This window comes from Malaclemys terrapin, chromosome 21 (assembly GCF_027887155.1).
Source record: "Malaclemys terrapin pileata isolate rMalTer1 chromosome 21, rMalTer1.hap1, whole genome shotgun sequence".
In the NCBI taxonomy this organism is placed as follows: domain Eukaryota; kingdom Metazoa; phylum Chordata; order Testudines; family Emydidae; genus Malaclemys; species Malaclemys terrapin.
This window is the reverse complement of record NC_071525.1, coordinates 5008497-5034574: the sequence shown is the minus strand read 5'-3', so window position 1 is coordinate 5034574 and position 26078 is coordinate 5008497. Positions and strand designations below refer to the sequence as shown.

General features: G+C 52.3%; 1 protein-coding gene across 1 annotated transcript; it reads left to right on the top strand.

Annotated features, from left to right (window-relative positions):
• On the top strand, nucleotides 1–26078 carry PAQR6 (progestin and adipoQ receptor family member 6). The gene is made up of 9 exons (XM_054010974.1): nucleotides 1–90; nucleotides 6445–6644; nucleotides 8530–8657; nucleotides 10936–11141; nucleotides 13112–13238; nucleotides 16662–16758; nucleotides 18739–18883; nucleotides 19553–19846; nucleotides 21761–26078. The coding sequence occupies exons 2-8, from the start codon at nucleotides 6594–6596 to the stop codon at nucleotides 19822–19824; spliced, it is 1026 nt and encodes a 341-aa protein (XP_053866949.1). The 5' UTR covers nucleotides 1–90; nucleotides 6445–6593; the 3' UTR covers nucleotides 19825–19846; nucleotides 21761–26078.

Sequence of the window (26078 nt, the reverse complement as noted above, 5' to 3'; positions counted from 1 at the left end):
CTTCCGATGCAGCGCGCTCTGAGCTCCAGGCAGATACTATGAAGCGGTAGCAGTGGCTGGGGGATCCCCCTTCTACCATCTCCGGACCAGGTTTGGCATTTCTTCTGCTCTCTGGCTTTACCATTATCTGTAGGGTGGTCACCAGCTGGCTTTTTTTTCTTCTTTCCTTCCCCTTTCCGTGTTAATACACTGTGAGAAGGGAGCTACCCGCCGGCTTGGGGATCGTCTCCAAATGGGACGTTGGAGGACAGCGAGGCAGGACTCCTGGTTTCTGTTTCTGATTTGCTCTCTTCTCCCCCCCCAACACTGTGCCTCAGTTTCCCCATCTGTGGAACGGGACCAGATCCTCGCTGGTGTAAACTGGCATAGTTACATTGTAGTCAATCTAGCTACAGTACTTATCTGGCCCCTGTTACTTAGTAGCCGAGAGCCTCACGGTCTTGAATCGATTTATCCTCACCGCCCTCTTGAGCGGTAGGGCAGTGCTACGATCCCCCTTGTACAGGCTGGCCGGGCCGTGAGCTAGCAGCTGTCCCTCAACCTCCTGAGTGACCCTAGCTGGATGTGAAGGAGACTTTAATTATAACGACTGACCCCGCCTGTGTCTAGGGCCGGAGGGAGCGGAATCAGAGAGGGCTCCTTAAACAGAGCTGTGAACTCAGTCAAGGAGGCGGCCCAGGAGAGAAGAGGCTGGAGAAGCCAGCCGGAAAGAGACCATACGGAGCCAGCTGGACTCCTCTGGAGGGGCCCCGAAAGGAGCGGGGAGTTCCCAGAGGGAAGCTGCCAGTGTCCCTAGAAAGGGGGCCCGTGGAGGGGAAACCTGCCTGGAGGTAGCAGCATAGGAGATACGCCGCAGGGACGTTCAAGAGTGGGGGACAGGAGCTGCTAGTTTAGAGATTTACTTGGACCTTTTGTGACCCCAGAAGGGGATTGAACTTTTCAGTGAGCTGGCTGGAGGGCCAGACCCTGGGAGAGTCAGGACACTGTTGGGGCCAAGGAAGCAGTGACCAGGGACGCTAGAAGCAAAGTCCCCTGCAATGCTGTGTCCAGGCACAAGGGGGTGCTATGACAGGAGCTGAGGCACCGGGACTAAGTGACTTGCCCAAGGTCACACAAGGAGTCTGTGGCGGAGCAGGGAATCGAATCCAGGCATCCTCGGTCCCAGGCTAGCACCCCTGTCCCTGGGCCCTCCTTTGCAGCACTCCTGGTCCTCCACCTCAGCGGTGGGTCTGACCCAGGATGATTAATGACGGCTGCTGGGGCTTTAGAGGACTCTGAGTCAGGACTCCCGGGTTCTCTTCCTAGCTCTGCCAGTGGCACGCGGTGTCCGCTCTCTTCACCTCCATTTCCTCATCTGTAAAATGGAGGCCCCACGGCTCCCCTTAGCGGGGTGATGGCTGCGAAGCGCTAGGCAGTCTTATTGCCTGGCAGGGGGGAGACTTTATTCGCTGATGATTGTAGAGTGCTTTGAATACGGCAAGTCGCTCAGTGCTTAACAGCGTCTGCTGCAGAGAGGCCTCTTTATAAGGCTTCATTTCCCAATGCATTTTAAAATCAATCCCATGGCTTCCTTCCTCCTAAATCGCCAGACAGGCAGGGCTGGGGCATGGGAGGTAGGTTAGGGTCTGCTATCATGCAGATTCGGTGCCTCCATTTGCCCCTCTGCAATGGGGATTATGCCCCTCATTCAGGTGCTGATGGTAGGAAGGGTGGTCTTGGGGTGCAGCACTGGATTGGGGCTCAGGGTTTTACCCGGAAGGAGGAAGTGCCAGAGGCTGCATAAAGTCCGCTACGGACTTTATACGATACTGATTTTATATGGAAGGTGCCCAGAGGCTATGGTGATGGGCAGCAGTATAAAACCCTAGGACACCTAGATAAGAAATCTCTGTTCGATTCCTGGCTCCTCGTGTGACCTCAGGCAAGTCAGTTAGGCCCAGATCCTCGAAGGTATTCAGGTTTACCTTTTAGGTTCTGGGCCTTAATCTTTCTCTTCCTCAGTTTCGCCCATCTGTAAAATGGGACTGATACAGCTGTTTGTGAGAATAAACTGATTAAGAATATGAGGCGCTCTGTTAGTTCCTTCAGCAGTGGGAGTCATAATTACCTACAGAGGCAGCATATCGCACTTCTCTCAAGCATCTTACTCCTCCGCATCGCAGGGTTTGTCTGATGCTTGCCAGAACTTGCCTCTCCACCTCCAGCCAAGAACCCTGGAGCTGTTTTCGAACACTAGTGAATCATGCCGCCCCGCCCCCTGGGAGATGGGGCTCGTTACCTGTTTAACAAAAGGGTGATCTAAGGGAAAGCTCCATTATCAGTTGAGCGGGAGCTCTCCTCACTCCCAGCCCCAGTGCTCTACCCACTGGCCCCCGCTGCTGCTGTCTCTTTTGGGTTCTTCTCTGGCCCTCATCGCCACAGCATCTGTATGCGTCATCATCATCGAAGGGTCTTTTCCCCTGCAGCCCACCCCCCGGTAGGGAAGGAGGTGAGCCTGTTGTGAGTATGTGGAGTGGGAGGGGCCCAGTCGAAGACTGAGAGGGAGCTGGAAGGGCCCCCTGCCCAAAGGAATTGGGTTCAAAGATTCCTTTCCCTTTTCTCCCTTCTGACGGGGGACCTGAGCAGGGCCAGTCTGACCCTAGGGAAGATGAGGTTTCTGATTGGATGACTCTAAACTTGGAATCTGAAAACTCTCCTTGGCTGGGATGCCTAAAGGAAACCTGGCAATGGTTACGCCTTGGTGGGCCGATCACTTTCGCCTTGTACTCCCCTGTCCAACTCCATCTGTTGTCTCTTAGATCGGAAGGTCTCTGGGGCAGGGACTGTCTTTTTTTGGTCTGTGTTTGTACAGCCCCTTGCACCATGAGGTCCTGACTAGGGCTCTTAGGTGCTAGGTTGACCAAAATAATAATCAAAGAAAATCTTCAAGATGTTAAACCTTTCAAATCTGGCTCCGCCCTCCCTCTCCTCCTCCCCTCAAAGGGTCTGATGGTTCTCGGTTGGCTAACGCTGTTCAGAGCGACATTCAGCAATGCCCAGGAGTGAATGGGGAGAGGCTAGAGGTGCGGCAGCAGTAGATACAGGCTGGTACGCTCAGAGTCGGGGACAAGGAGATCTGCTTGTCATCTTGGACAAAGCATTGACTGCGGAGCAAACAGCAAAGGCTGGTCCAGAGCCAGATCTTTCTGAACCCCGTTGCAGCTGGTGGGTGTCTCGATTTGGAGCCCCAGTTCAGGGGAGGAGGAGGAGAGGGGAAATCTGACGCGGATTATCTTGTTCAGTACAGCTGTTCCGGCCGATTGGCTCTTTCTGACTTTCTCCCTCTGTTCAAACCTTATGCAACTAACTTTCACCTTGGCTTCTGCTGCTGCCTCCTGACCCTTTGGGAGTCACGTGATGCGGATGGCTGGCATTCAATGGAAGCCTTGTGTGAAACTGACAAAGGAGGATTGATTTCTAGCAAAGGGGTGGGGAGGGGGAGTTGATTTTTTTGCTGCTGTCCTTTTGGCAGGATAGGGCCGTGCTCCCCTTAGGGGAGTTGGGGGAACTCGAGCCAAACAAGGCAACGTTGATTTCTAACATCTGTCGATTTTTGGAGGCTCCCTTTATCGTCACGGGTCTGGCGGATGGTAAAATCTGAGGCAAAATTATGCTAGGTCTTTCCAGAGGCCATTTGTGATCTGTGATGACCTGGAGCACCCAGCTGAGCTCAAGGCTCCATCGTGTCAGGTGCTGCACAGACAACATGGAGCGAGACAGTCCTTGCCCCAAAAGATCTGCAGCCTAAATGGACCAGGCTGGCAAAAGACGGAATGATGCTCATCCTCTCTGCGTGACCGGTTTCTTGTTTGGGCCTTTGATTGTACAGCCTTTAAGGCAGGGGCTGTCTGTGTTCTGGATCTGTACAGCACCTAGTCCTGGTCCGTGAGTAGGGCTGCTAAGTGCTACTGCACTACCAATGAGAATCACCCCTGTTTTATGGATGGGGATGAGGCCCAGATGTTTTTTTAAAGGTATTTAGGCATTGTTCTGCTCACGTCACACGGCCTAACGGGGTGAGGAGCTGAAGTCTCATTGAAAGTGAATGGGACTTAGGCGCCTAAAACTTCAGTTCCTCACTCAGGCCTTGCAACGTGAACAGAGCAACGCCTCCGTGACCTGTCCAAGGCTGTGCAGTGAGTCCACAAGAGAGCTGGGAATAGAGCCCCTGGAGCCTTGCTCCCAGTCTGCTGCTCTAACCACTTGGAAACGCTTGTGACGGGGTTGGATCACAGAAACCCCCTGGGAGCTGCCACCTGATGTGCCAAGACTACCCCTGTTCCTGTTTTCCCTGCCAGCTCAGGACTCCAGCACCCTGTCTTGCTGAGCCAGACACTCCCGTCTGCTCCAGCACAGACCCAGGGTCTGAATTACTTGCCCCAAAGCTGCAGGTTTACCTAAAAACAGCTCACAGAAGTGTGCTTGTCTTTAGCACTCAGATGCCCAACTCCCAATGGGGTCTAAACCCAAATAAATCCGTTTTACCCTGCATAAAGTTTATACAGGGTAAACTCATAAATTGTTCGCCCTCTATAACACTGATAGAGATGCACAGTTGTTTGCTCCCCCAGGTATTAATACATACTCTGAGTTAATTAATAAGGAAAAAAGTGATTTTATTAAATACGGAAAGTAGGATTTAAGTGGTTCCAAGTAGTAACAGACAGAACAAAGTAAGTCACCAAGCAAAATAAAATGTGCAAATCTATGTCTAATCAAACTGAATACAGATAATCTCACCCTCAGAGATGCTTCAGTAAGTTTTTTCTCAGACTGGACACCTTCCAGGCCTGGGCACAATTCTTTCCCCTGGTACAGCTCTTGTTCCAGCTCAGGTGGTAGCTAGGGGATTCTTCATGATGGCTCCTCCCCTTTGTTCTGTTCCACCCCTTTATGTATCTTTTACATAAGGCGGGAATCCTTTGTCTCTCTCTGGGTTTCCACACCCCCTCGCTGGAAAAGCACCAGGTTAAAGATGGATTCCAGTTTAGGTGACATGATCACATGACACTGTAAGACCCCAAGCCTTCATTCCGCCCACCCTGACTCACAGCAAAGCCTGACTGCAAACAGAGCCCCAGTCAATTGTCCTGGTTGATGGGAGCCAATAAGATTCCAAACCACCATTAATGGCCCACACTTTGCATAATTACAATAGGCCCTCAGAGTTGTATTTCCTATTTCTAGTCCCAGATACAAGAGTGGTACATTTATACAAATAGGATGATCACACTCAGTAGATTATAAGCTTTGTAATGATACATGAAGCATATTCCAGTTACATTCTATTCACTCATTACCATATTTTAATAAAACCATATAGACTGCACAACGTCACAACGCTGCTTCCCAGAGTCAATGAGCCCTGGCTCCCAGCCCTTTGCTCTAACCATTGGACCACATTGCCAAAACTGAGAGCAGGGGTTTTGGGTTCTAGGCTCAACCCCAGCTCCCTTCTTAGTTCAAAACCTGCCATCAGTATGAGTAACTGGAGACAAGGAGAAGAGATGCAGATGTTCCCTTCTAGTCCCGGTTCCTTTCACCGATGTGGCATGGTCTAGTGCAGCGTTTCTCAAATGCGGCCACCACCAGCAGATTTTTTTGCAGCCACGACAGCCTCCAAAGCCTGGGCAGAGATTGGGGTTGCCAGCAGGGATCGGCGTCCTGCACTACGTAGCCTCCTCAGGGGCTCTGGGCAGCCCCTCTGGGGACGCATGGGGCCTGTGTGTGTAGCGCCAGAGGTGGCTCTTGTCAGTGGAGGCAGCTGTGGTGTTTGGTCACCGGGGTGCTCCCCTGCTCCAGCCCAGCTGGGGCACGGAGAGCCTGGGACAGAAACTCTGGACCTACCTACCTTCCCCGGGTCGGGTTCTCGCTGAAGGGACAAAGAGACGGGTTTGTCAGAGTGGCCCCCAGCAAGAGTTGGTGGCCACACTCTGAGGCCACCAAAAATGTTGTTGTGAGAATCCCTGGAAGTGGCCAGGGCACTAAAAAAAAAGCTTAAAATCACGAAGCGAGAGCACCGCGAATGCTCAGAAACCAGCTGGCAAATCAAACAAACCCCGAATCTGTGATTTTTTTTTTCCCCCCCCCCATTAAATCTCACGACGTTGGTAAGCCAAGCTAATGACTTGGCGCACCTGATTCGTGATTTTTGGAACACTTGGCAATGCTGCGGAATCCAAGCGATCACAGCTTCCAGGCAGCTAGCGTTCTTACCTGCTTGTGAGATCTTTCGGACTTTTCTGGGCCGGGGATGCTGCTGCTTCTCTGTTTGGAGAGTACCTGGGACGTGCTGAGCCCTCGTCCACAATTCCCGGTGCAAGCTGACTGTATATTCCCTCTGTGTTGCTGTGCAATGATAATTATTTTGCTTTCTCTCCCCCTTTATTTGCAATGTCTTTCCAGGACACCAATGTTCGACCCTCTAGCAAGGGGCTAGAGAAGAGCGAAGCCGCATAGGAGAGTTAGAGGCTCTGAGGGCTTCGTTGCTGCTCTCCTGAAGGCCGATCCACCTGCACCTTTAATATTTATTTCCCCCCCTCCTCTGACCTAAAATGCTGACGATAAAGTTGCCTCAGATATTCAGGGTTCACCAAGTACCTCGTGTGAGTATTGCCCCACTTCACCTCGATCACGTGTCTTGATCTCTGCAATTCCAGTCTGTCTCTAAGCAGGAACTAGATCCAAACAGGCAACCTCCCACACAGAACGAGTCCCAGCTTTGTCTCCTTTGTTGACCAGGCAACTGCATTCCCCCTCCGGGTGCTTTCTACCGCATACGGAGCCATCTAGTGGCTAAATAATATTTTGCAAGTGAACCCTATATTACAACACAGAACTTTGGGAGGCTCCATGTAATTGGTGCATACAATATGGAGCGTACTGATATATCAAGCAATCTGTTGAATTAGGAGCAGGGAGATGAAGTGAGTGGGGATGGGGTGAAGGGACCAGGGTTAGTTCTGGTTTTATTTAGCATCTTTATAGGTGGTACGGGGAAGGCACGTTAAATGAAATTCACACGCTACCAAAGGGGGCCAAGTTGCAAATACCAGGGAGGACAAGCACATGCTGTACTAAAGGGATCAGCTATGGGGGCAGTAGACAAAACGAGATTCACCTGGAGAAAGAAGCAATTGATTTATCTAGGATGGAAGACAATTCAGCACACACAGGGCCTCGTTTGCCTCTCCCCAGCTGGGGTATAAATGGAGAGGAGGGACCCCCATGGAGTTAGAGCAGGGGTACATGAGGAGTCATGCCACTGAAGTCAACACAGTCCTGTTGGGATAGACCTGGAAGAATCAGGTGTACGAGGTCAATGAAAGAGACAGACCTGGGAGGCAACCGGTGGCAAAGACTTTAAAAAGCCCATGTTAACTTCCTGAGGCTTATTATATTGGAAGGAGAAGGCTGTTGTGTGATGTGGTGGTACCATGGGTAGGGACCGATTTGTTGTTCTGTTTGTACAGCGCCTAGCACCATGGGGTCCTGGTTCATGATGAGGGCTCTGGGGTGCTACCGTGATACAAATAATAAAATCTCTTTAGGGGAGGACAGTCGTTACCCCCCCAATCCCTATTCAGCAGGACTCCCCTCCCCAACACATCCACGCGCACACTTAGTAAATTGCTGATTTGAACAGTGTGGCATTTTGCCGTCTCTCTCCTATTAGTCTGCTTGTTCTGATTCATTGTGTCCTCCGTAGTCAGGATCTTATCCCCAGTGGGCATAAATCTGCCCAGATCCATTGGAGCCAATGGGGCCAGATCCCACGCAGCTGGTGAAATGGGTGTCCCTCCATTGGCGTCACTGGGCCAGATCTCCAGCTGGTGTCAGTGTAGACCCTGATTTACACCAGTCGAGGATCTGGCCCCCTGGTCTTTGGGATGAGGTCAACGCTCCCCCAGCATAACATGCAGTGAGTGAAATGACTCCGAGTGGTGAGGACAGGCTGGGTGGGTGGTGGGTCAGGTCCCCTGCCCCCGGCTGAACTTTCTGAACAGTGAGCATAAGGCAGGCTCTGTTCCCGGACTCCCAGCCCTGCCTCTCCCACGAGGCGGTGATTCCAGGATGGATTGTTGCATCATGGGTGTCCTTGCTTCTCTCCTCCAAAGGCAGCTCTGTGCAACTCCCAGCACAGACGCCCACCTGGAAAATCCCCCAATGAAAGAGAAGGGCCCTGATTCTGCTCCTGGTCCAGAGACAAAACCCCCATGCTGTGGGGGGCAGCAGATAGGACTCCGTCCTGGGGGGGTGGGAGACCTGGGTTCTCTTCCCAGCTCTGCCACTGGGCGACCTTAGGCAAGTCACTGCTCCATTCCGTGCCTCAGTTTCCCCATCTGTACAATGGGGCTGTTGATACTGACCTCCTGTGGAAAGCATTTGGAGACACCGTATAGGGATGTCCCAATGTGGATTTCACTACGGGATGAAACAACGCCTCCTTGTGGTTCCCTCTGACCCGACGTGGCTTTTCTCCCCGGGCAGATCTTCTGGGAGGATGGCATCATATCCGGCTACCGCCATCCAAAGAGCTCTGCCTTGGATTGCATCCTGAGCTCCTTCCAAATGACCAACGAGACTGTCAACATCTGGACCCACTTCCTCCCGACCTGGTAAGTGACTGGCTGGGCTGCCCCACATGAAGCGTGACTCCTCAGCCGCGGGACGATGCCCGTCCTGCCTGGGAGCGTGGCTTCCTGGGGGCACGGACTCATTCAATGGAGATAGCTGTGAGAGCTGGGCGGGGTGGGAATCTTTCAGCTAAACACGTCTCTGTCGGAAAATGCCGATGGGTTGAAACTCTTCATGGGGCAAACGGGAGGTTTCAATGGATTTTTTTTTTTAACTCAACCTCCCTCCCACCCACCCTTTTTTTTTTTTTTTTTTTTTTTTTTTTTTTTTTTGGGGAGACCTGCTGGAATGTTTTGTTTCAGCCTCTTTGAAATGAAAAATTGGGCGTTTTCCAGATCAAAGTGGCTCTTTGTTTAGAGCCGTAAAGCCAATTAAAATAAGAAAACCACCGCCAATCAAAATAACCCACGGGAAAATCATCAAAAGCATTGACCCGAACCAAACCTTTTTGAAACTTTTTTTTTTTTTTTACTTTTCGTCCCATTTCTGAATGGGAAATTTCTTTGCTCTCTTGAACTTTCATGGGGGCGGAAAAACTATTTTACCACCCAGCTCTACCACCTGCCCTTCACTGCTGTGGCATGGGCCTTGGTGGAGGGGTGCCAATCTACTGCCCAAAGCTTGCACATTATTACATAGGAGACAGGACTGAGAGGGTCCTCCTGGGTCATAGAGTCCAGTTCAGGCTATTGCAGGCAGCCCCATCAGGTCATCCCGTTAAGAAACTGATCAAGCGCCATCTTCAAACCAGTTGGTTGTTTGCCCCAACTCTTCCTGTTGTGCCGACTGCTCTTTGCCCAATAGTCAATATGAAGAAACGACAGCTGGGTCCCCAAGCAGCTGTTAACTCGTCAGGGAATCCATTCCAGCAATGGAAGCAGGGTGGTCTAGTGGCCAGACCAGGGAACTGGGAGTCATTATTCTGGGGTTCCATCCTTTGGCCTCTTAGGGTGTCTCTACACAGCGAACGAAACCCCCTGGCTGGCCCATGCCAGCCGACTCATGGTCATGGGGATTGGTCTACACCAGTGGTTCCCAAACGGGAGTTCATGAACCCTTGGGGTTTCGCAAAATGTATCAGCGGGTTCTAAGAAAAAATTCTGTAATTCAGAGCCGTCCTTAGGGTGACCAGACAGCAAGTGTGAAAAATCGGGACAGAGGGTGGGGGGTAATAGGCGCCTATATAAGAGAGAGACCCAAAAATCAGGATTGTCCTATAAAATTGGGACATCTGGTCACCCTACTAGGGACCCCAACCCCCGTGGGGGCTGGCAGCCCGAGCCCCGTGACCATGACTTCCTGGCAGAACAAGTTTAAGCTTTGTTGTAGTGCTGCGTGGTTTGCCTGGACTGCTCAAGACCCGAATGCTTGTGGGAGGAACTCTTTATTTGAGTTGGCTTCTTAAATACCTTCCTGCTGTTTCACGTCTGGTACTCCTGGATGAAACATATAGGAGGCTTAATCGAAGTGATACGAGCTACAGAAGTGGAATCTTGGAAGAGTGGTGCCGTTTTCATAACGTAATAAAATTAATAATGTAATGTAATGATAAATAGTGTGCAATAAGCGTGTCCTAAAAACCCCGAATTATTTCCAAGATCACTGCTTCTATCATTTATGCTCAGGTAAGGGAGAAAATCCCTGGAAATATTCATTTTTAGGAGGGGGTTTGTGAGATTGCATATTTTGGTGAAAGGGTTCACGGGCTGTTAGTGTTTGGGAACCACGGATCGACACAGGGTTGTCCCATTGCAGTGCTTGGGCTGGAGCCTGGGCTCTGGGACCCTCCCGCCCCACAGGGTCCTGGAGCCCGGCTTTCTGCCTGAGCCTGGAAGCGAACATTGCAATCAAACAGTCCCGCCCCGCGAGTCCGAGTCGGCTGACATGGGCCAGCCGTGGGTGTTTAGGTGCTGTGTAGACATCCCTTGAAGGAGTGGTGTCTAGTGAGTAGAGCAGGAGTCAGGACTCCTGGGTTCCATTCCCAGCTCTCCAAAGGCAGAAGGGCCTCGTGACTAGAGCAGAGGGTACGGGGAGTCAGGAATCCTGAGTTATGTTCTGTTCTCTTCATCTCTGCCTCAGTTTCACCCCGTGGGGACTGACATGACAATGCTGCGGAGCTTGATCTAGAAACTCCAGAGGTCTGGTTCCCGGCTCCCTAAGCTCAGAGGGTGTGGGAAGTTGGCCAGAGCTCATTAAGGTCTGGGAGGCGCTATCGTCCCTGTGATGCACCATCCCCATTTGTGCCCATGGACCTCTCAGGTATTTCGTGTGGCGGTTCCTGGGGCTCTCCTCCTCCCTGGATTTCTGCAGCGACGCCTACAACTGGCCTTTCCTCGTCTACATGTTGCTGGTCTGCCTGTACCCCTTCACCTCCAGCTGTGCCCACACCTTCAGCACCATGTCCACCCACGCCCGCCACATCTGCTACTTCTTTGACTATGGAGCCCTCAGCCTCTACAGCCTGGGTAAGTCCAAAGCGGCCAGGGGCAGCGAGTTAAAGACGAGGCCAGAGGATCTCTGGGCTTGTATCTAGGGAGGGGCTCGAGCCACAGAATTCAGCTCTGGAATCCGGATGCCCTCGCCAGTTGGATCCACGGTCCTGGGTCAGGTGCAGCTCTGTTTAATAGCCCAGCCTTTGGGAGTACGCTTCTCCTTCTGGGGCAGCTCCCCAAGCTACACCCTTGGCTGCTGTAAACCAGCACTAGGGTGACCAGACAGCAAATGTGAAAAATCGGGATGGGGGTGGGGGGGTAATAGGAGCCTATATAAGAAAAAGACCCCAAAATCGGGACATCCGTTACCCCTAATCAGCACAGCCCCATTGACTTCAAGTGACCCCAATTTACACCCATGGGAGATCTGCCTCTGATTAGGAACTCTCACCACGGTGAGAAATACAGACGCTCCTCTCTTCGCTTGTACGCCCAGCTGGCTCCCCTTCCAGGCTCCTTTGCACTCAAATGCAGCCCCCTCAGCTCTGGAATCTGCTCCCCAGGTCGATCTGCCGGAGCCAGTCTGACTTCTCAGAAAGAACGAGGCGTCCTTGTGGCACCTTAGAGACTAACAAATGTATTTGAGCATGAGCTTTCGTGGGCTAAAACCCACGTCATTGATCAGATTAGATTAACTTCTAAAGTGCACAAGGAGTCCTCGTTCTTTTTGCTGATACAGACGAACACGGCTACCCCTCTGAACAGGGCCGGCTCCAGGCACCAGCTTCTCAAGCAGGTGCTTGGGGCGGCCGCTCCGGAGAGGGGCGGCACGTCCAGGTATTCGGCGGCAATTCGGCAGACGGTCCCTCACTCTGCCTGGGAGTGAAGGACCTCCCTCCGAATTGCCACCGCCGATTGCAATCGCGGCTTTTTTGTTTGTTTTTGTTTTGTCTGCTTGGGGCGGCCAAAACCCTGGAGCTGGCCCTGCCTCTGAAATCCGACTTCTCAGTGTTGTATTGCCCTAAAGCCTCTCTCGTTTCCCCCTGAACAACTGATCAATTTCAGTTTGGGGAGTGAGTTCTCTCTGGACTAGGTTTTGCCAACACCCTGAAGTCAGTTTTTTGATTCACTGGCAATTCTGGAAGAAACATTAAATTAAAACCGGAACTCCCAGTGAATCAGAAAATCCAAAACGTTCCATTTGGGGTTGAATGAAGCATTTCATTCAATGGAGCATTGTGTTCTGTTTTTTGAGCATGTTTTTTAATGTGTTTAAAAAATAAAACAACCACCTAAAAATGAAAGTGAAATAAGCAAATTGAAACGGTTCATTTCCGAAACCGTCAAAATGGAACTTTGATTGTTCGTTGGCATCTTGTTCCAACTGAAACAATGTGACAAAACTGGCATTTTTGTTGTCCCTGAATCCACTTTTTGTTGTTGTTGCCAAAAAAAGATGTTTCAGTTGAAAATCTCCGCCCAGCTCTATTAAGCTCCCGAAGGTGGTTTCATAAAGTTCGTTGGTTTCCCTGCCGCTAAGCGACTAGACCAGGGGTGGCCAACCTGAGCCTGAGAAGGAGAAAGAATTTACCAATGTACCTTGCCAAAGAGCCACAGTAATACGTCAGCAGCCCCCATCAGCTCCCTCCACCGCTCCCAGTGCCTCCCACCCACCGGCAGCCCCACCGATCAGCGCCTCCCCCTCACTCCCTGCACCTCCCAATCACTTGTTCGTGGCCTGCAGGAGGCTGGGGGGGGGGGGCGGGCGAGGGCATGGCAGGCTCGGGGAAGGGGTGGAGTGGGGGCAAAGCCAGTGGTTGAGCAGTGAACACCCCCCAGCACATTGGAAAGTTGGCCCCCTCTAGCTCCAGCCCCGGAGTCGGTGCCTAGACAAGGAGCCGCATGTGGTTCCGGCGCCCCGGGTTGGCCACCCCTGGACTAGCGGAATGTGAGCTGGAGTCTTTATCAATGCCATCCCATAATGTAGTGTGTTTGTGTTCTAGGCTGTGCTTTCACATATGGAGCCTATGCGATGCCAGACCGTTGGGTTAACAGCACTTTACATCATTACTTTGTACCAATGGCTGCTTTTAATTCCTTTATCTGCACCAGTCTGTCTTGTTACTCCCGGTATGTAAGGATCTATGCAGTACCAAGAACCTATCATGCAAAATATCAGGGCGTTCTCCATTGTTCTGCTCTGCAAATCCTCCTTGCATCTGTTTCTTTATGCATAATACACTAACACCCCAGCCAGTCGGCAGATCTGTCCTATTCGCTTGTGAGGCAAATTATTCCACGCTTGACACCCATACAACCCTTGTTGATTTCAGCCGGGGCTGCATTGAGTGGGACTCGTGCATAATTTCACAAGTTGTTTTGAATGCAGTGCCACGTTGGCCTGTGGAACTCCTTGCCACAAGATGCCACCGAAGCCAAGAGAACAATCTATGGTTACATAGGATAAAATCAGTGGACGTGGGGTTTCAACAGTGGACGTGGGCAGGTTAGTCCATAATTATTCTTGCACCTGTCCGAAATGTCTGGTTCTGTCCGCTGACGGACAGGGTGGGCGAAGTAATATATTTTATTGGCCCAACTTCTGTTGGTGAGAGAGACACTCTTTCAAGCCTGCGCACGGCTCTTCGTCAGGTCATCCACTCTGAGACTGGTTCTCCTGCCCTGGCTGATTTCACTCGTGTTGCTTCAGGCAGAGGGTAGAATTGCCTGTTGTATCATCTGTTCTGTTGGAAGCAGGCGCCTTCATTTCAAACGCTGATCAAACAAATCCCTTTGTAGAGTAATAACCATTCAGTCCTTAAAGGGAGCCAGTACCCAGGTAGCATCAGAACTGGCATCTAGTGGCGAGAGCAGCGGATAGGGCGTCTGGCCTGGACTCCTGGGTTCTATTCCCTACTGAGCTACTGTCTCACTGCTGGACCTTGTGATCACTTCCATTCCCTATATCTCAGCCTCCCCCATCCCCCAGTCATGGGTCTGTCTACACTGCACGCTAAGCCTGGGCGCTGACTCAGGTTTGAGCCCTAGCCCCCCTTCCATCCACACACACATCAATCTGACTCGGCTCAGCAAGGACTCAGGTCCTCAGACTCTACTCTGGGGGTGGATCAGAGAAAGTCCCACTGACTCGGGTCCAAGCCCTGTCATTTTTGCAGTGTGGATGCAGCTCAAACCGCAGGTCGGCGTAGTGCAGTGTGGACGTGTTAGCATGGCTGTGAGACCTTGTCCAGCAATTGTAAACCCGGGTTTCCACTGCAGTGTGGACGCTCAGATGTGGGCTTGACAGTCCACGAAGCTGTCTCACTGATGTGGATTCACAATGCAGTGTAGACATACCCTGGATGGATAAATAATTCTACATACCCCAGAGGGGTGTGGTGAGAATTGAATGTCCAAGATTTTCAAAGTGGCAACTGGTTTCAGAAACCCAAAGGGGCTTCATTTGCAGAATCTCTGGGCAGCCCAAACCCCAGCTGGCATCCGTGGGAGCTGTCTGAAAATACAGCCCCAGCCGGGCACCCAGACAGTGGCAACTTCTGCAAACGTTGACGAGAAGGACGTGTAAAGCACATTGAGATCCACAGATAGAAAGCAGCAGGGAGAGATGTAAGGTGTTCTTCTTTAGTTCAGCTCTAGTGGCCCCAGAAGTGCCACCTGCCTGGAACTAAACAGCTCAGAGGATGTGGAAATAAATAAGTTTTGGTTACATTCTGGGCCATGACTTTCTTCCAAGTAAAAACAGTGCAACGAGCGGGTCAGTATCTCTCCTGCTTTATGCAGTTGGAGGGAAGTGTTGTTCATTACTGTAGGTCTAAGATCTCCTGCTTTCCCACCTTGCTCCCACTTCCAGCCCTCTTCTTAATCTTTCCTTGTTGCTGGTCTGCTCTTGAAATTAACAAGAGCAGCTGCTGCTCCCTCCAGGTCATTGGGCCTCAGTCCCGAAGCTGGGAAATGAACCGTTTTTAATTTCAAGGGGAGGTTCTAGCCTGAAATGTGACTTTGTACCAATGGTCCTGTGTGGTTTCTTGCCTCTCAGTTACTCCAGATCAAATCTCTTTTTATTCGCTGGTGAAAACAAGGTGGTTCTAGCTGCTGCTTCTCCTTTTCATACATTGTCACTAATAACACAAATCTTTCAGGCCCATGTTGTGCCATCAGGAACCCGTATGCAGTCCTATTGTCTCCCCTGGGTTTATACAGCGGATTGGAACTAGTAAGCAAGCCTGCTGCAGGAAGAGGATTAAAATCCAGATGGTGCTGTACAGGGCTATACAAATCAGCATAGGTTTATTTTTGCCACTGAAGTCAGCAGAGACAACACTGCCTACCCACAGATCTGCTGAGAAAGGAGTTTTGACATTGTAACTTTCTAAAATAGAATGGCAATTTTTTTTCTTTTTGCAAGCATATTTTCCACCATAACTTGAAACAGAAATGACCAGGAACGGTGTCCAAGTGCTGTTATGCAAGAAGGCAGCTGGACTTGGCAACAATTGTGACTTATTTTCACAGCATTCTCAGTGCAGACTTCAATTGTAATCAAACGCCACACGCTTCCGGGAGTGGAAGGGGGAGAGGAAATCAAGCAACATGCTGGATTTGGTTGGGATCATACTAATCACAATGAATGGGATGCTGTCACGTTGTCTTTGACTCCCTTTGTTAGCTTTTTTGTGTTTAAAAAAAAAAAAACCAAAACAAAACAAAAAAAAAACTATCACATTTTTACAAAACCGGAAGAGTGGTGTTAAATATTCCCCTAGATATCGCCAACCAAATTCCCGAGTTGCCTTCTTGTGCATGAGATCTTCAAAGGGAAATTGACTAGAACCAAAACATTCCCCTGCCTGGCTTGCAAATGCATTTTAGTGTGAAATTCACTAGGAAGAAAAAAAATTAAACTGACCAGTCTGTGCATTTTCCAAGCTGAGTGAATTGCAAACAGTAAATTAACATTTCAGTCTAACATGAATTTCATCCTGCTCTCTGCTCTTAATCATTCAGGCTTGGATTTTCAAAGGTGACTCTAAAGAAATGAGGCACTCAGTTGGAAGGAGTTTGGTGTCTGGGACCCTGATCAGAATAGCTATTGCAGAATAAACTATTAGGCAGTATTCGCCGTTCCAGAATAATCTGGTGTCCACACCGTAATATGGACTAAAAGACACTTTTGTTACAGAATAATTAGTGCCCTTCCAAATCAGAGTAATTATTCCAGAATACTGGAATAGAGTGCCCACATTGGAGCTGTTACAGAATAGCTTATTCTGCAATTGTCAATGGCTGTGTAGACAAGACCTTTGTCTCCTTTGAAAAATCAATCCCAGCTTCAGTGTGTGAAGGTTCATTTGTAGTAATCGACTTGTGATCATGGCTATAATAATCTGCGCTAATAAACCAGGGCACTGGTAAAAGAGGGAAGATTTGGTTTGGTTTCCGCATCCATTCCAGAACTGAATTTAGTGAGGCTCGTGGGCAGCCCTCAGTGACCGTGCGGCTCTTAATCCACATCTCTCCCTGTGTGATTCCCAGGTTCCCGGAATTGGAGTGTCCCCGGCTGAGCAAGGTTTTACGGACAACGGCCTTTGTGTATCCCTTTGTCTATGACAATATCCCACTGTTTTATAGGGTAAGTCCATTTCAGGGGCCATTTGGGGTGGGACTTCCTTGCCCTAGTCTTGGTAGGGAAATTTATGAAGATCCAACCCTTGATGCGAAGAACTTAGTTTAATACATTATTGTACACCAGTGGTGCCTAGAGACCTCAGCTAAGATTGGGTCCCATTGCAGTGGGTGCTGCAAAGCCACTACCCCATAGAGCTGACACGCTAAATAGACAAAGGGTGGGAGAAAGGAAGCATTTTTCTCCCCATTTTACAGATGGGCAAATTGAGGTACAGAGAGATTAAGGCCAATTTTTTTCCAAAAAGGACTAGATCTGCTTTGTTTGCTCTTTGGGGGCAGGGTGTCTTGTTGTTCTGCGTCCTAGTCCAGAACTGAGGCCTCTAGACGCTCCCCCCATAACCATGACTTCTGGATGTGCACCGTGAAACACCTGGAAGAGTCCTGACTTCCCGAGAGCGGGGCCTCAGCACTGTTTGCAGATCAGTCCCCTTGAGGTGTCTTGAGTTGGGGGAGGGGCCCCCCCACATTGCAAATTGCTGTGGCAAATGTTGTCCCCGTCCCCACTGGGAGGCTGTGGGAGAGCCAGCGAGGCGTGGGACTCAGGAGAGTGGTTGGAACCCAGGAGAAGGCGTTTCCATGGAAGACGTTAGCAGTTTTTAGAAAGGGAGTGTCTCTAATGCCTCCTGCAGGGTTATGGCCAGCGATGCAAACAATAACAACTTCCCTGGCTTGTTTTCCTCAACAACGCAGGATGTGACTCAGCCTCACCAGAAAGGAACCGCTCGGGCTTTGAATTTGCTCCCAGCGCTAGCAGGCAGTGGCTGTGTTGCAGAGGGCGCGGGCCTGGCGGGCAGAACGAACACACACACACCCCACCCCACCCAGACACTGCTAGGCTGCTGGAAAAATTCTGCCGTCGATAGCTACTGCCACTCAAGGGGGTGGATTTACTACGATGATGGGGGGGAAAACCCCTTCTGTGGCTGTAGCAAATGTCTAAACTATAGGGGCACAGCTGTAGCGCTTGTAGGGGAGACATAGGTAATGTGGGGCTGGACCCCTGAGGTGTTGGGCCTGCTACAGCACTGGCTAGCGGGGCTGGGTCTCTGAGCTCTGTTGGTAGAGGCTTGTGCTTTTCAATCCCTAGGTCCCGGGTTTGATCCTTGCTGCTGATCCTAGAACCGTAGGATCACGAGGGTGGTCTAGTCTAACCCCTCTGCCAAGACTCAGGATTTGTTGTGTCTGAACATCTGATGACCCATCCCAGGGTCCTGCATTTCCCAGGCTGACCCACGCTGGCTTCTGGGGCAGATCGGGGGGTCTGTCTGGGGCGATGCAGTTGCCGGAGTGGAACCTAAAGAGTTAGGCCCTGCTTTGGGAAAATGCTTAGTGCCGTAAGGTAGGCAGGGTGGTCTAATGGATAGAGCTTTGAGGTTTGCCGTCAGGATTGCTGGGTTCTATTCCCAGCCCTGCTACTAAACCTGATGGTTGATTTCCCCCCCTCTGTGTGCCTCAGTTTCCCCTCCCTGTCTCGACTAATTACACTACAAACTCTTTCTGTGGGTAAGTACCGTGCCTGGCCCCGATCGCTGCTGGGGCCTCTAGCCAGCCCCAAGCTATGAACGACATGTAATGATAGAAAGGAAGGCAAACATTACTAATTCATCCTCACGGCTTCTCGCTGAGGTACGCCGGTGTTCCTGTCCTGCTTTGACAGAAGGGGAAACTGAGGTGGGGGAGAGAAGTGACTTGCTCAACTGAGTCAGCAGGAGAGCTGAGCATAGAACCCAGGAGTCCTAGTGGTTAGAGCATGGCCCTAGATCACATGGCTGGAGCCAGGAATAGAACCCAGGAGTCCTGACCCCCAATGTAACCACTAGAGCACACTCCCACAGCCAGGTTAGAACCCCGGAGTCCTCCCTACAACTTGTCTTCCCTACAACTACTTCTCCTCTCTCCCACCCCATCCCCGTTCTCCCTGCAGCTTCTGTTCTGCTTCGGGGACGGCTGCACCTGGAACGATGCCACCGTGGGTTACTTCTACCACCTATTCTTTGCCCTGCTCACTGGCTTCCTCTTTGCCTCCCACCTGCCGGAACGCCTGGCGCCCGGGCGCTTTGACTATATTGGTAAGCAGGGGTGGGGGAAACCCTGCTCCTGTACCCCAGCCCACTCCTGTACCTCGACGCCCTGTCGCGAGGCCAGTCGACCGTGGCCAGCAGGGCGTGTCGCACTGTGACGGCTTCACCCCTCCTGTGGCCTCGCCCCCCACCCCCGTTCTGCCCCCGGTTGCTCGCTGGGGATTCCAGGAGGCCTGTGACCTGCCCCACATGGAGGGCGAGGTGCCTGACCATGCCCCACCCCCCGGCTACCCCGGTCGCCTGGACGCCGCAGACCTAGCCATGCTCAGGTGCCCAGCACCGGACCCTCCTGCTCCAATGTCTAGATCTGGAGTGACTCTGTCCATCAGCTTCCCCATCACTTAGGGGGGTGAATCCCTGGGAGTCGGGGTGTGGGGGCTGGCCAGGTGCAGAAAGGCCCTTTAGCGCCTGGGGCCAGCTGGGAAAGCGGGGAGGGATGTTTTCTTGGCATCCCTCTCTTCCCATCCCCCCCTCGCCCAGGTCCAAGCCACCCACCAGCCCCTTTCTAACCTTTCACCCCCGCCATCAGCTCAGCCCCTTCCTGCACCCCACACCCACCCACCTCCCATCAGCCAGGTCCCTTCCCCCACCCCACTTGCCCCAGTGTTACCCACAGCAGGGACTGATAATCCCCCCCCAACACTTCTCTCTCGGCAGGGCACAGCCACCAGCTGTTCCACATCTGCGCAGTGGTGGGCACCCACTTCCAGCTGGAGGCCGTCCTGTCGGACGTGCGCTCGCGGCAGGCCTGGCTGAGCACCCGGGCCCCGGCGCCCGCCTTCTCCGCCACCTTCGGCACCGTCAGCCTGGCCCTGCTGGGGAACCTGCTCATCATCGGGGGTTTCACCGTGGCCCTGCTGCGCTGGCCGGGCGGCGCCTCCATCCTGCAGAGCACCGTGCCCGAGGCGGGCCGACCCAAGGAGCAGTGATGCCCGCCCCCAGAGACAGCGGGTGAGGGCGGCTTGGGGTCTGGGCTCAGAGGGGCTGAAGGGAGAAGGGCCCCTAGCGCGTATATCTCAGTGCCTGGCGGGATCCACCTCTTGTACCTCAGACGGCTCCGTGTGGGAGGGGCCGTCCCATGCCTTTGTCACAAGGTTCCCTGACGAACGCTCCCTGAAGTGGGGGTGCTCGAACCTAGGGCTCTGAGCCTCCAGCCCTAGATCCAGCTCTCACCAGTAGCCCATACTCCCTTAGAGCTGGGAGAAGAACCCAGGCGTCCTGACTCCTGACCCCCTGTAACTGCAGCTGTCCTCCCGTGAGGCCGCGGATGTGGGCTGCCGGTGTGTCACCAGTGATGGGAGGCCTCCGGAGACGCTTGTGGCTGTTTGGCTTTGGGAACTGGGCATGATCCAGGGTTTTCCCCTGAACCGAACCCCCGGGTTGATGCTGTCCCCTTCTCGCCCCTGGATGGCTTGAAATCCAAACTGAAATGGAGCAGCTTCACTCCATTACTGGCCAGAGACAAGATGAGAGGCACATTAGCAGGACTCCTGGGTTCTATTCCTCACTCTGGGGAGTACGATTTTTATGGCTAGAGCAAGGGGCTTAGGCGCCAGGACTCCTGGGTTCTATTCCTCACTCTGGGGAGTACGATTTTTATGGCTAGAGCAAGGGGCTTAGGCGCCAGGACTCCTGGGTTCTATTTCCATCCCCAAGGGGAAGAGCTTGATGCCAACGTGCCAGCTGATGCCCTGGAGCGCCAGCCACCAGAGCCACACACATGGGCCTCTGCCACTTGAGCTAAACCACCCAGCTCCGTAGCTGGGGGCCGGGCGTGGAGAGGGCCCCGTGGGCAAGGGGCTTGGCGGGTCTATGGACCGAGGTGAATCCGGTCCGCTCGCATGTTCCTTTCTTTACCAACCAATGGCAGGAGAAGCCTGGTGGGTGCCTCCCACCCCGGGTGACCTCGGGCTCTTCTGTGCTGTCAGGGATGTGTCCCTGGGGGTGGGGCGGGAGTGGTGGGAGGGTTCTTCACAGGATGTGATCTTGAATGCAAGATTCATCTTTAATTCCTGGAGAGTCCAGGGCAATCCTGGAGGGTTGGCAGCCCTAGTCAGGAGGGGCTGACATGAAAACCAGGCTGGTGCAGGGGGAATGTGGCGAAGATTTGTCTTTTGCAACAGGGCTAGTTTTCGTGGGGGAGCAGGCTGGATTCAAATCTAGATTATGTTAAACCTGCATCTGGCTGAGAGAGAGAATGGGTGTTGTGGTTTACGGTGTATTTGTGTGTGTGTGTGTGTGGGGGGGGTTACGGTGTATTTTTGTGGGGGGTGGGTGTGTGCATGTGTTTTATGGTGTGTTTGTGTGTGTGTGTTTGTGTGGTTTACGGTGTATTTTTGTGGGGTGGTGTGTGTGTGTGGGTTACGGTATATTTGTGTGTGTGTGTGTGTGCGCGTGGTTTCAAGTGTATTTTTGTGTGTCTGGTTGTGTGGTTTACGGTATATTTTTGTTGGATGGTTACGATTATTTGTGTGTGTGTGTGTGTGGTTTATGGTGTATTTTTGTGGGGTGTGGGGTGTGTGCGCACGTGCATGTATGGTTTATGGTGTATTTTTGTGTGTGTGTGGATGTGTGGTTCATGGTGTATTTTTGTGGTGTGTGTGGGGTTTACGATGTATTTTGGTGGGGTGCCTACAGTGTATTTGTGTGTGTGTGTGTTGTTTATGGTGTATTTTTGTGGGGGGTGTGTGTGGGGGGGGTTACGGTGTATTTTGGTGGGGTGGTTACAGTGTATTTGTGTGTGTGTGTGTGTGTGTTGTTTACAGTGTATTTGTGTGTGTGTGTGTTGTTTACAGTGTATTTGTGTGTGTGTGTGTGTGTGTGTGAGAGACGTGGTTTACGGTGTATTTTTAAATTTCCTTCCAGCTCGGAGTATAAACTCTCTCTCTCGATCTCGCTCAGTGACCCGTCCAAGGAGAAGTCCATTGTCCCCTCACAGGTGATGCTGGTAGAGGGTTTGCGCTGCGGCACGTTTCTCATTTCCGCTCTCCTGTCGCGTTGACTCTTCGCTGAGCTTTACGTCCTGGCCAAAATCTGCCTCCAGATCCCTCCCCGAGGGTATCTACGCGGCAAACTGGGCGCTGTGATTACGCAGCCCGGGTGGACACAGGTTAGCTGGAGCCAAGCTAGCGCGAGTCTGTCTACCCTGCGCTGCGACTCTCACCTCCGCCTGCAACGCAGACACCCCCGCCTGCCCCTGGAGGGGCGAACAGCGCTCAGAATCCGCCCCTGGGAAATCCGTGCGCTCTGACACATCAGCTTTGTGGCGAGAGCGCTGCATGAAGCCAGCCCTGCCAAGCCCGGCCCAGCAGTGGGGGAACTTGTCCTGGAGAGTCCTCAACCGCCATCAGTCCGGAGGGACGTAGCTGAGATACTCTGGAGGGGTTACGGTGTGTTTTTATAGGGCCTTCGCGACAAGGCCAAATCATCCGGAGAGGTAAAGGGGGGAGATGTTGAGGTTTGAGTTGGTAAAAAGCGAATGACCCAGCCTGGGCTCGGGGTGACAGTTATTCCTGGGGGGTGCAGAGCTGACAGGGTGCTAGGCATCGGTCCTAGGCTGGCAGAAGGGTGGCGTAGCCAGGCCAGCAAGAGCAGTAGTTTGAAGTGGTTCCCAGTAGGTGTTGAGGAGGAGCTAGTCGAGGCAACGAATACAGTAGCCAAATTTTGAGGCCTGATTATTTTCCACACCTCTCCCGGCCCTCGCACGAGTGTGAGACGCTCCCGGATCAGAACGGTGGCGGTTTTTCACTAGTGCAAGGGATGGCAGGAGGAGGGGGAGGGGCGCAACATAGAATCAAATCTTAAGATGCTTTAACACCCTTGCATGGTGCTTATGTCCTTCTGTTTGCAGGCGCTAATATCAAAGGCTAATTAAAAAGGCAGGGGGGAAGACCTCGTTAAGCAAAGAGAACAAACCCCCGAGGGCTTGGCTTCTTTGGGGACTCTCCCGGACTCTGTTCCCCCCTTTGAAGAGGCACGTGTCGGTGTTTCCCGCACCCCCATTCTCTGCACTAGATTAGGGTCCTGTGCCGAAATCACTGGCGATTCACCTGCTTCGAATAGGTCTTGAATTTGGTTCGTTGCCTCCCTCTGTGCTGCCTCTAAAGGGCCCAGCAACTGATCTTGGCTCTTCAGCGAGCGGGGGAACGCGGGGGTGTTTTGTAGGGATCCTGCACCCCTGGAATCAACGTGAGCTTTGCCCTTGACTCCAGCCTGTGCGGGATGTGCACACACCGTCCTGTCTAGAAGGCTGACTAGTCTGGAACTCCCAGAGGCAGGGCGGCGCCAGGCCCCTAGCGGGTCGGAGCAGGGACCTCGTCTTTCTCCACCCACCGACCGACGGATCAATTTCCAAACAAACTGAAGCTGCTCCACGGGGCTGGCCAGACTCCCAGTGGGCATTGGGTTCTTTGTGATCTGGGCTGCTCCCAGCTGCTGCACCGGATCAGCCCAAATGGCTTAGCCCTGACGCCCGGTACAGAAGACAGAGGCAGACACCCTGGGTCTCAGGTGGCCACCTAGTCTGTACTGTCTTGTTCCTTCCCCTCCTTGGCTTGGCTTGGCATGTGGTTGCCTTTTTTCACACTAATAATTTTCGCAAGGCTCCCCTGCAATTACTGACCCATTGCCACACCGTTTTCACTAGATCTGACCTCTGTCTGGTCTTGTAGCCCAGTCCTCGTACCCGTATCAGGTTCGCCCCTCGGTGCAGCATCTCGGCCTGTATTCTCCTTGGAGCGATGGGTGATTGTCTGTTTCAATGACAAGCAGTGTGTGTCGTCCCCCCCACCCCTGCGATCCAGGCTATGTTTTGAGAAGCCTTGGTGCCTTCTGTCCTAGATCGGCCTCCGTTTACCCAGAGGCTGGGCTAAGTCCTCAGCTGGCGTTAACTAGCATTGCTCCATTGACATCTGCTGACGAACACCGGCTGAGAATGGGGCACCTGTTGTAGTTTGGCGCCCCGGCATTATCTACTGCTGTAACAATTCACCTTTGCCTCTTAAAGAACCCAGGTCCCCCTCTAGTTATCCTGAGTTCCTCGGGAGAACCTGGAACGCAGATAAATGTCTGCACGAAGCCGGTGTAGCAGGGGGTAGATTTACAGCATTAAAGCTCTTGTGTGCTGCAAGGGGCTGCCTGCGATTCTGCTGTGCTCCTGGTATTCACCCATGTGTAGAATGGATCCCAAGACGCGCACTTGCTTGTCAGATTAGCTTTTCCCCCCTCTTTGTAGCTAGAATCCTGCCAACAGCAGCAACAGACACAACGACCTGCACCGTGAGCTCTGCCGCTCCTTGGTTATTTCTCACAGAGGAGGCCTCGATTTAGCTGCCCTGCAGGTCGGCACCAGAGCAGCCTTCATGGTGTCGAATCAGTCTGACCAGCTGGCTGTCTCTCCCCCCAACCCCCGGCCTGAATTCAGGGACGTGGTTATCTGGGGGTTAGATCTGGAATACTGTGGGTGTGGGTCGGTCGGTCTGTCTGTCCGGCAGGAGGTTTTCCAGGGAGAATGAGATCTAGTGGTCAGAGCAGGAGATCTGGGCTGGGGTCAGGAGTCTCCTGTTCTAGTCCCTTGACGGTGCTGTTGCTGACTCGCTGTGGGCATGAGGCTGCATTGCTCTGTGCCTGTACAGAAGGAATGGCCCAAGCGTGGGGCCGTGCATGGATGTGTGAAGCTCCTAGTCCCAGGTGTAGTTATGCCTCTGTGTAGAGGTCCTGATCCTGTGAATCTCTGAAGCCCCCGTAGCTAAGGATTCTTCACCCCTACCCGGGATCGGGGCTGGAGGGATGTTTTTCTGTGGAGTAGAGCGAACGGCTCCTCTCTGAGGTCGCTCTGCGTTCAACGGGATCTCGCCAGAGGTTCTGCTTTAAACTCCAGACTGGAGAATCTCTTGGCAGTGTGGCCTAGGCGATAACGCTGTGGATGGGGAATCAGGAGAGCTGGGCTCTTTGTGGCTCAGCATGTGACCCAAGAGAAGGCATTCCCGCTTGTGCCTCAGTTTCCCCATTGATAAAATGGTGATAATAGCTGTCAGCCTATTTTATAAAGGGCTTTGAGACCAATGGATGCAAAGCACTTTATAAGGGCTGGGTATTAGACAACCCGGAGCTGTCGTCTTCTCCGTCCTCCTGCATTTTGCAGGGTTGAGTCTGTGTTTCCTAAAGCAACTTCCTTGCTATTTTCTAACGTGCTGAAAGTGAGAACTCACTAGATCCCAGTGCATTCTGTATTTGTCTCCCTATTTATTGTAGGTAGCGATGGTGGGGGTGTTAGTCCTGGCCTATTGATTTGGGGAAGGACCCCCGACTCGAAACCCGTCTTTGGAAGGGAAAGATTTGAGCCAGCATCTAGGAAATACCCACTCCCATTGACTTAACTTATATTTATACTCAATGTGCTTTCTGGGCGTAACGTATGCAACTAACCCTGAATGAAAGGTCTGGATCAGAGAACAGAAGCTGGCCGACGTGATCAGACGCAGATATGTAAATATCCAGACCAGCTTTGACAGTGACCGCTGGGTGTAGTGTCTGGGAATAGGGTGGCATCCCTTTAAATAGGTTGCAAGCCCTCACACGGGCCTTCCTGGGATGCCGGTTTGTTTCTTTGTTCTCTACATAAGGTTATGTTTAAACCCCCAGGAACACACAACCAGGATCAGTGTCTCTATGCAAACATGCCAGGCTTACCTACGCTGCTGCTGTTGGCTTCTTGAATTAGAAGGCCCACACGTTATTTAAAGGGATCCAACCCAATTCCTCTGTGCTGTGGAACAGTCTCCCGAGGAAATCGGGTGGGGGATGTAGTGTAGGGAGCCACCCCCCTGGTTCTAGGCCTGAATGGATTGATTTGCGGCTTCTCCATTTCTATCTTTCAACGAGGTTTGAGCGCACTTACCGGGCGATATGGTTGCGTGAATTTCCACCCCACTCGAGGGGACACCTTGGAAGTTGGCCGCTGCCCTCCTTTGTCAATTAGTGGGTTGAGAGCTACTGCTGTGATGGATTGTTAATATTACCGCCGTTGGGCAGGCAGCAAACCTGCCTGTCTCTGTGTCCGTCCGTCCGGGACAGCCCCTTGGATCGACTGCGCTGTGTCTGCGCCGGGGGAGAGTTGGTTTTTAACAGCCTGCGTGTGTATGGCATAAACAGCTTTAAATCAAACCTGGAATAAACTTTGGAA

Bases quoted from the DNA above. Each gene is read 5' to 3' on its own strand.
- PAQR6 (XM_054010974.1), top strand. From the start codon at position 6,594: ATGCTGACGATAAAGTTGCCTCAGATATTCAGGGTTCACCAAGTACCT. The intron at 11,142-13,111 runs GTAAGTCCAAAG...TTTGTGTTCTAG, and splicing joins CCTCAGCCTCTACAGCCTGG to GCTGTGCTTTCACATATGGA. The intron at 13,239-16,661 runs GTATGTAAGGAT...TGTGATTCCCAG, and splicing joins AGTCTGTCTTGTTACTCCCG to GTTCCCGGAATTGGAGTGTC.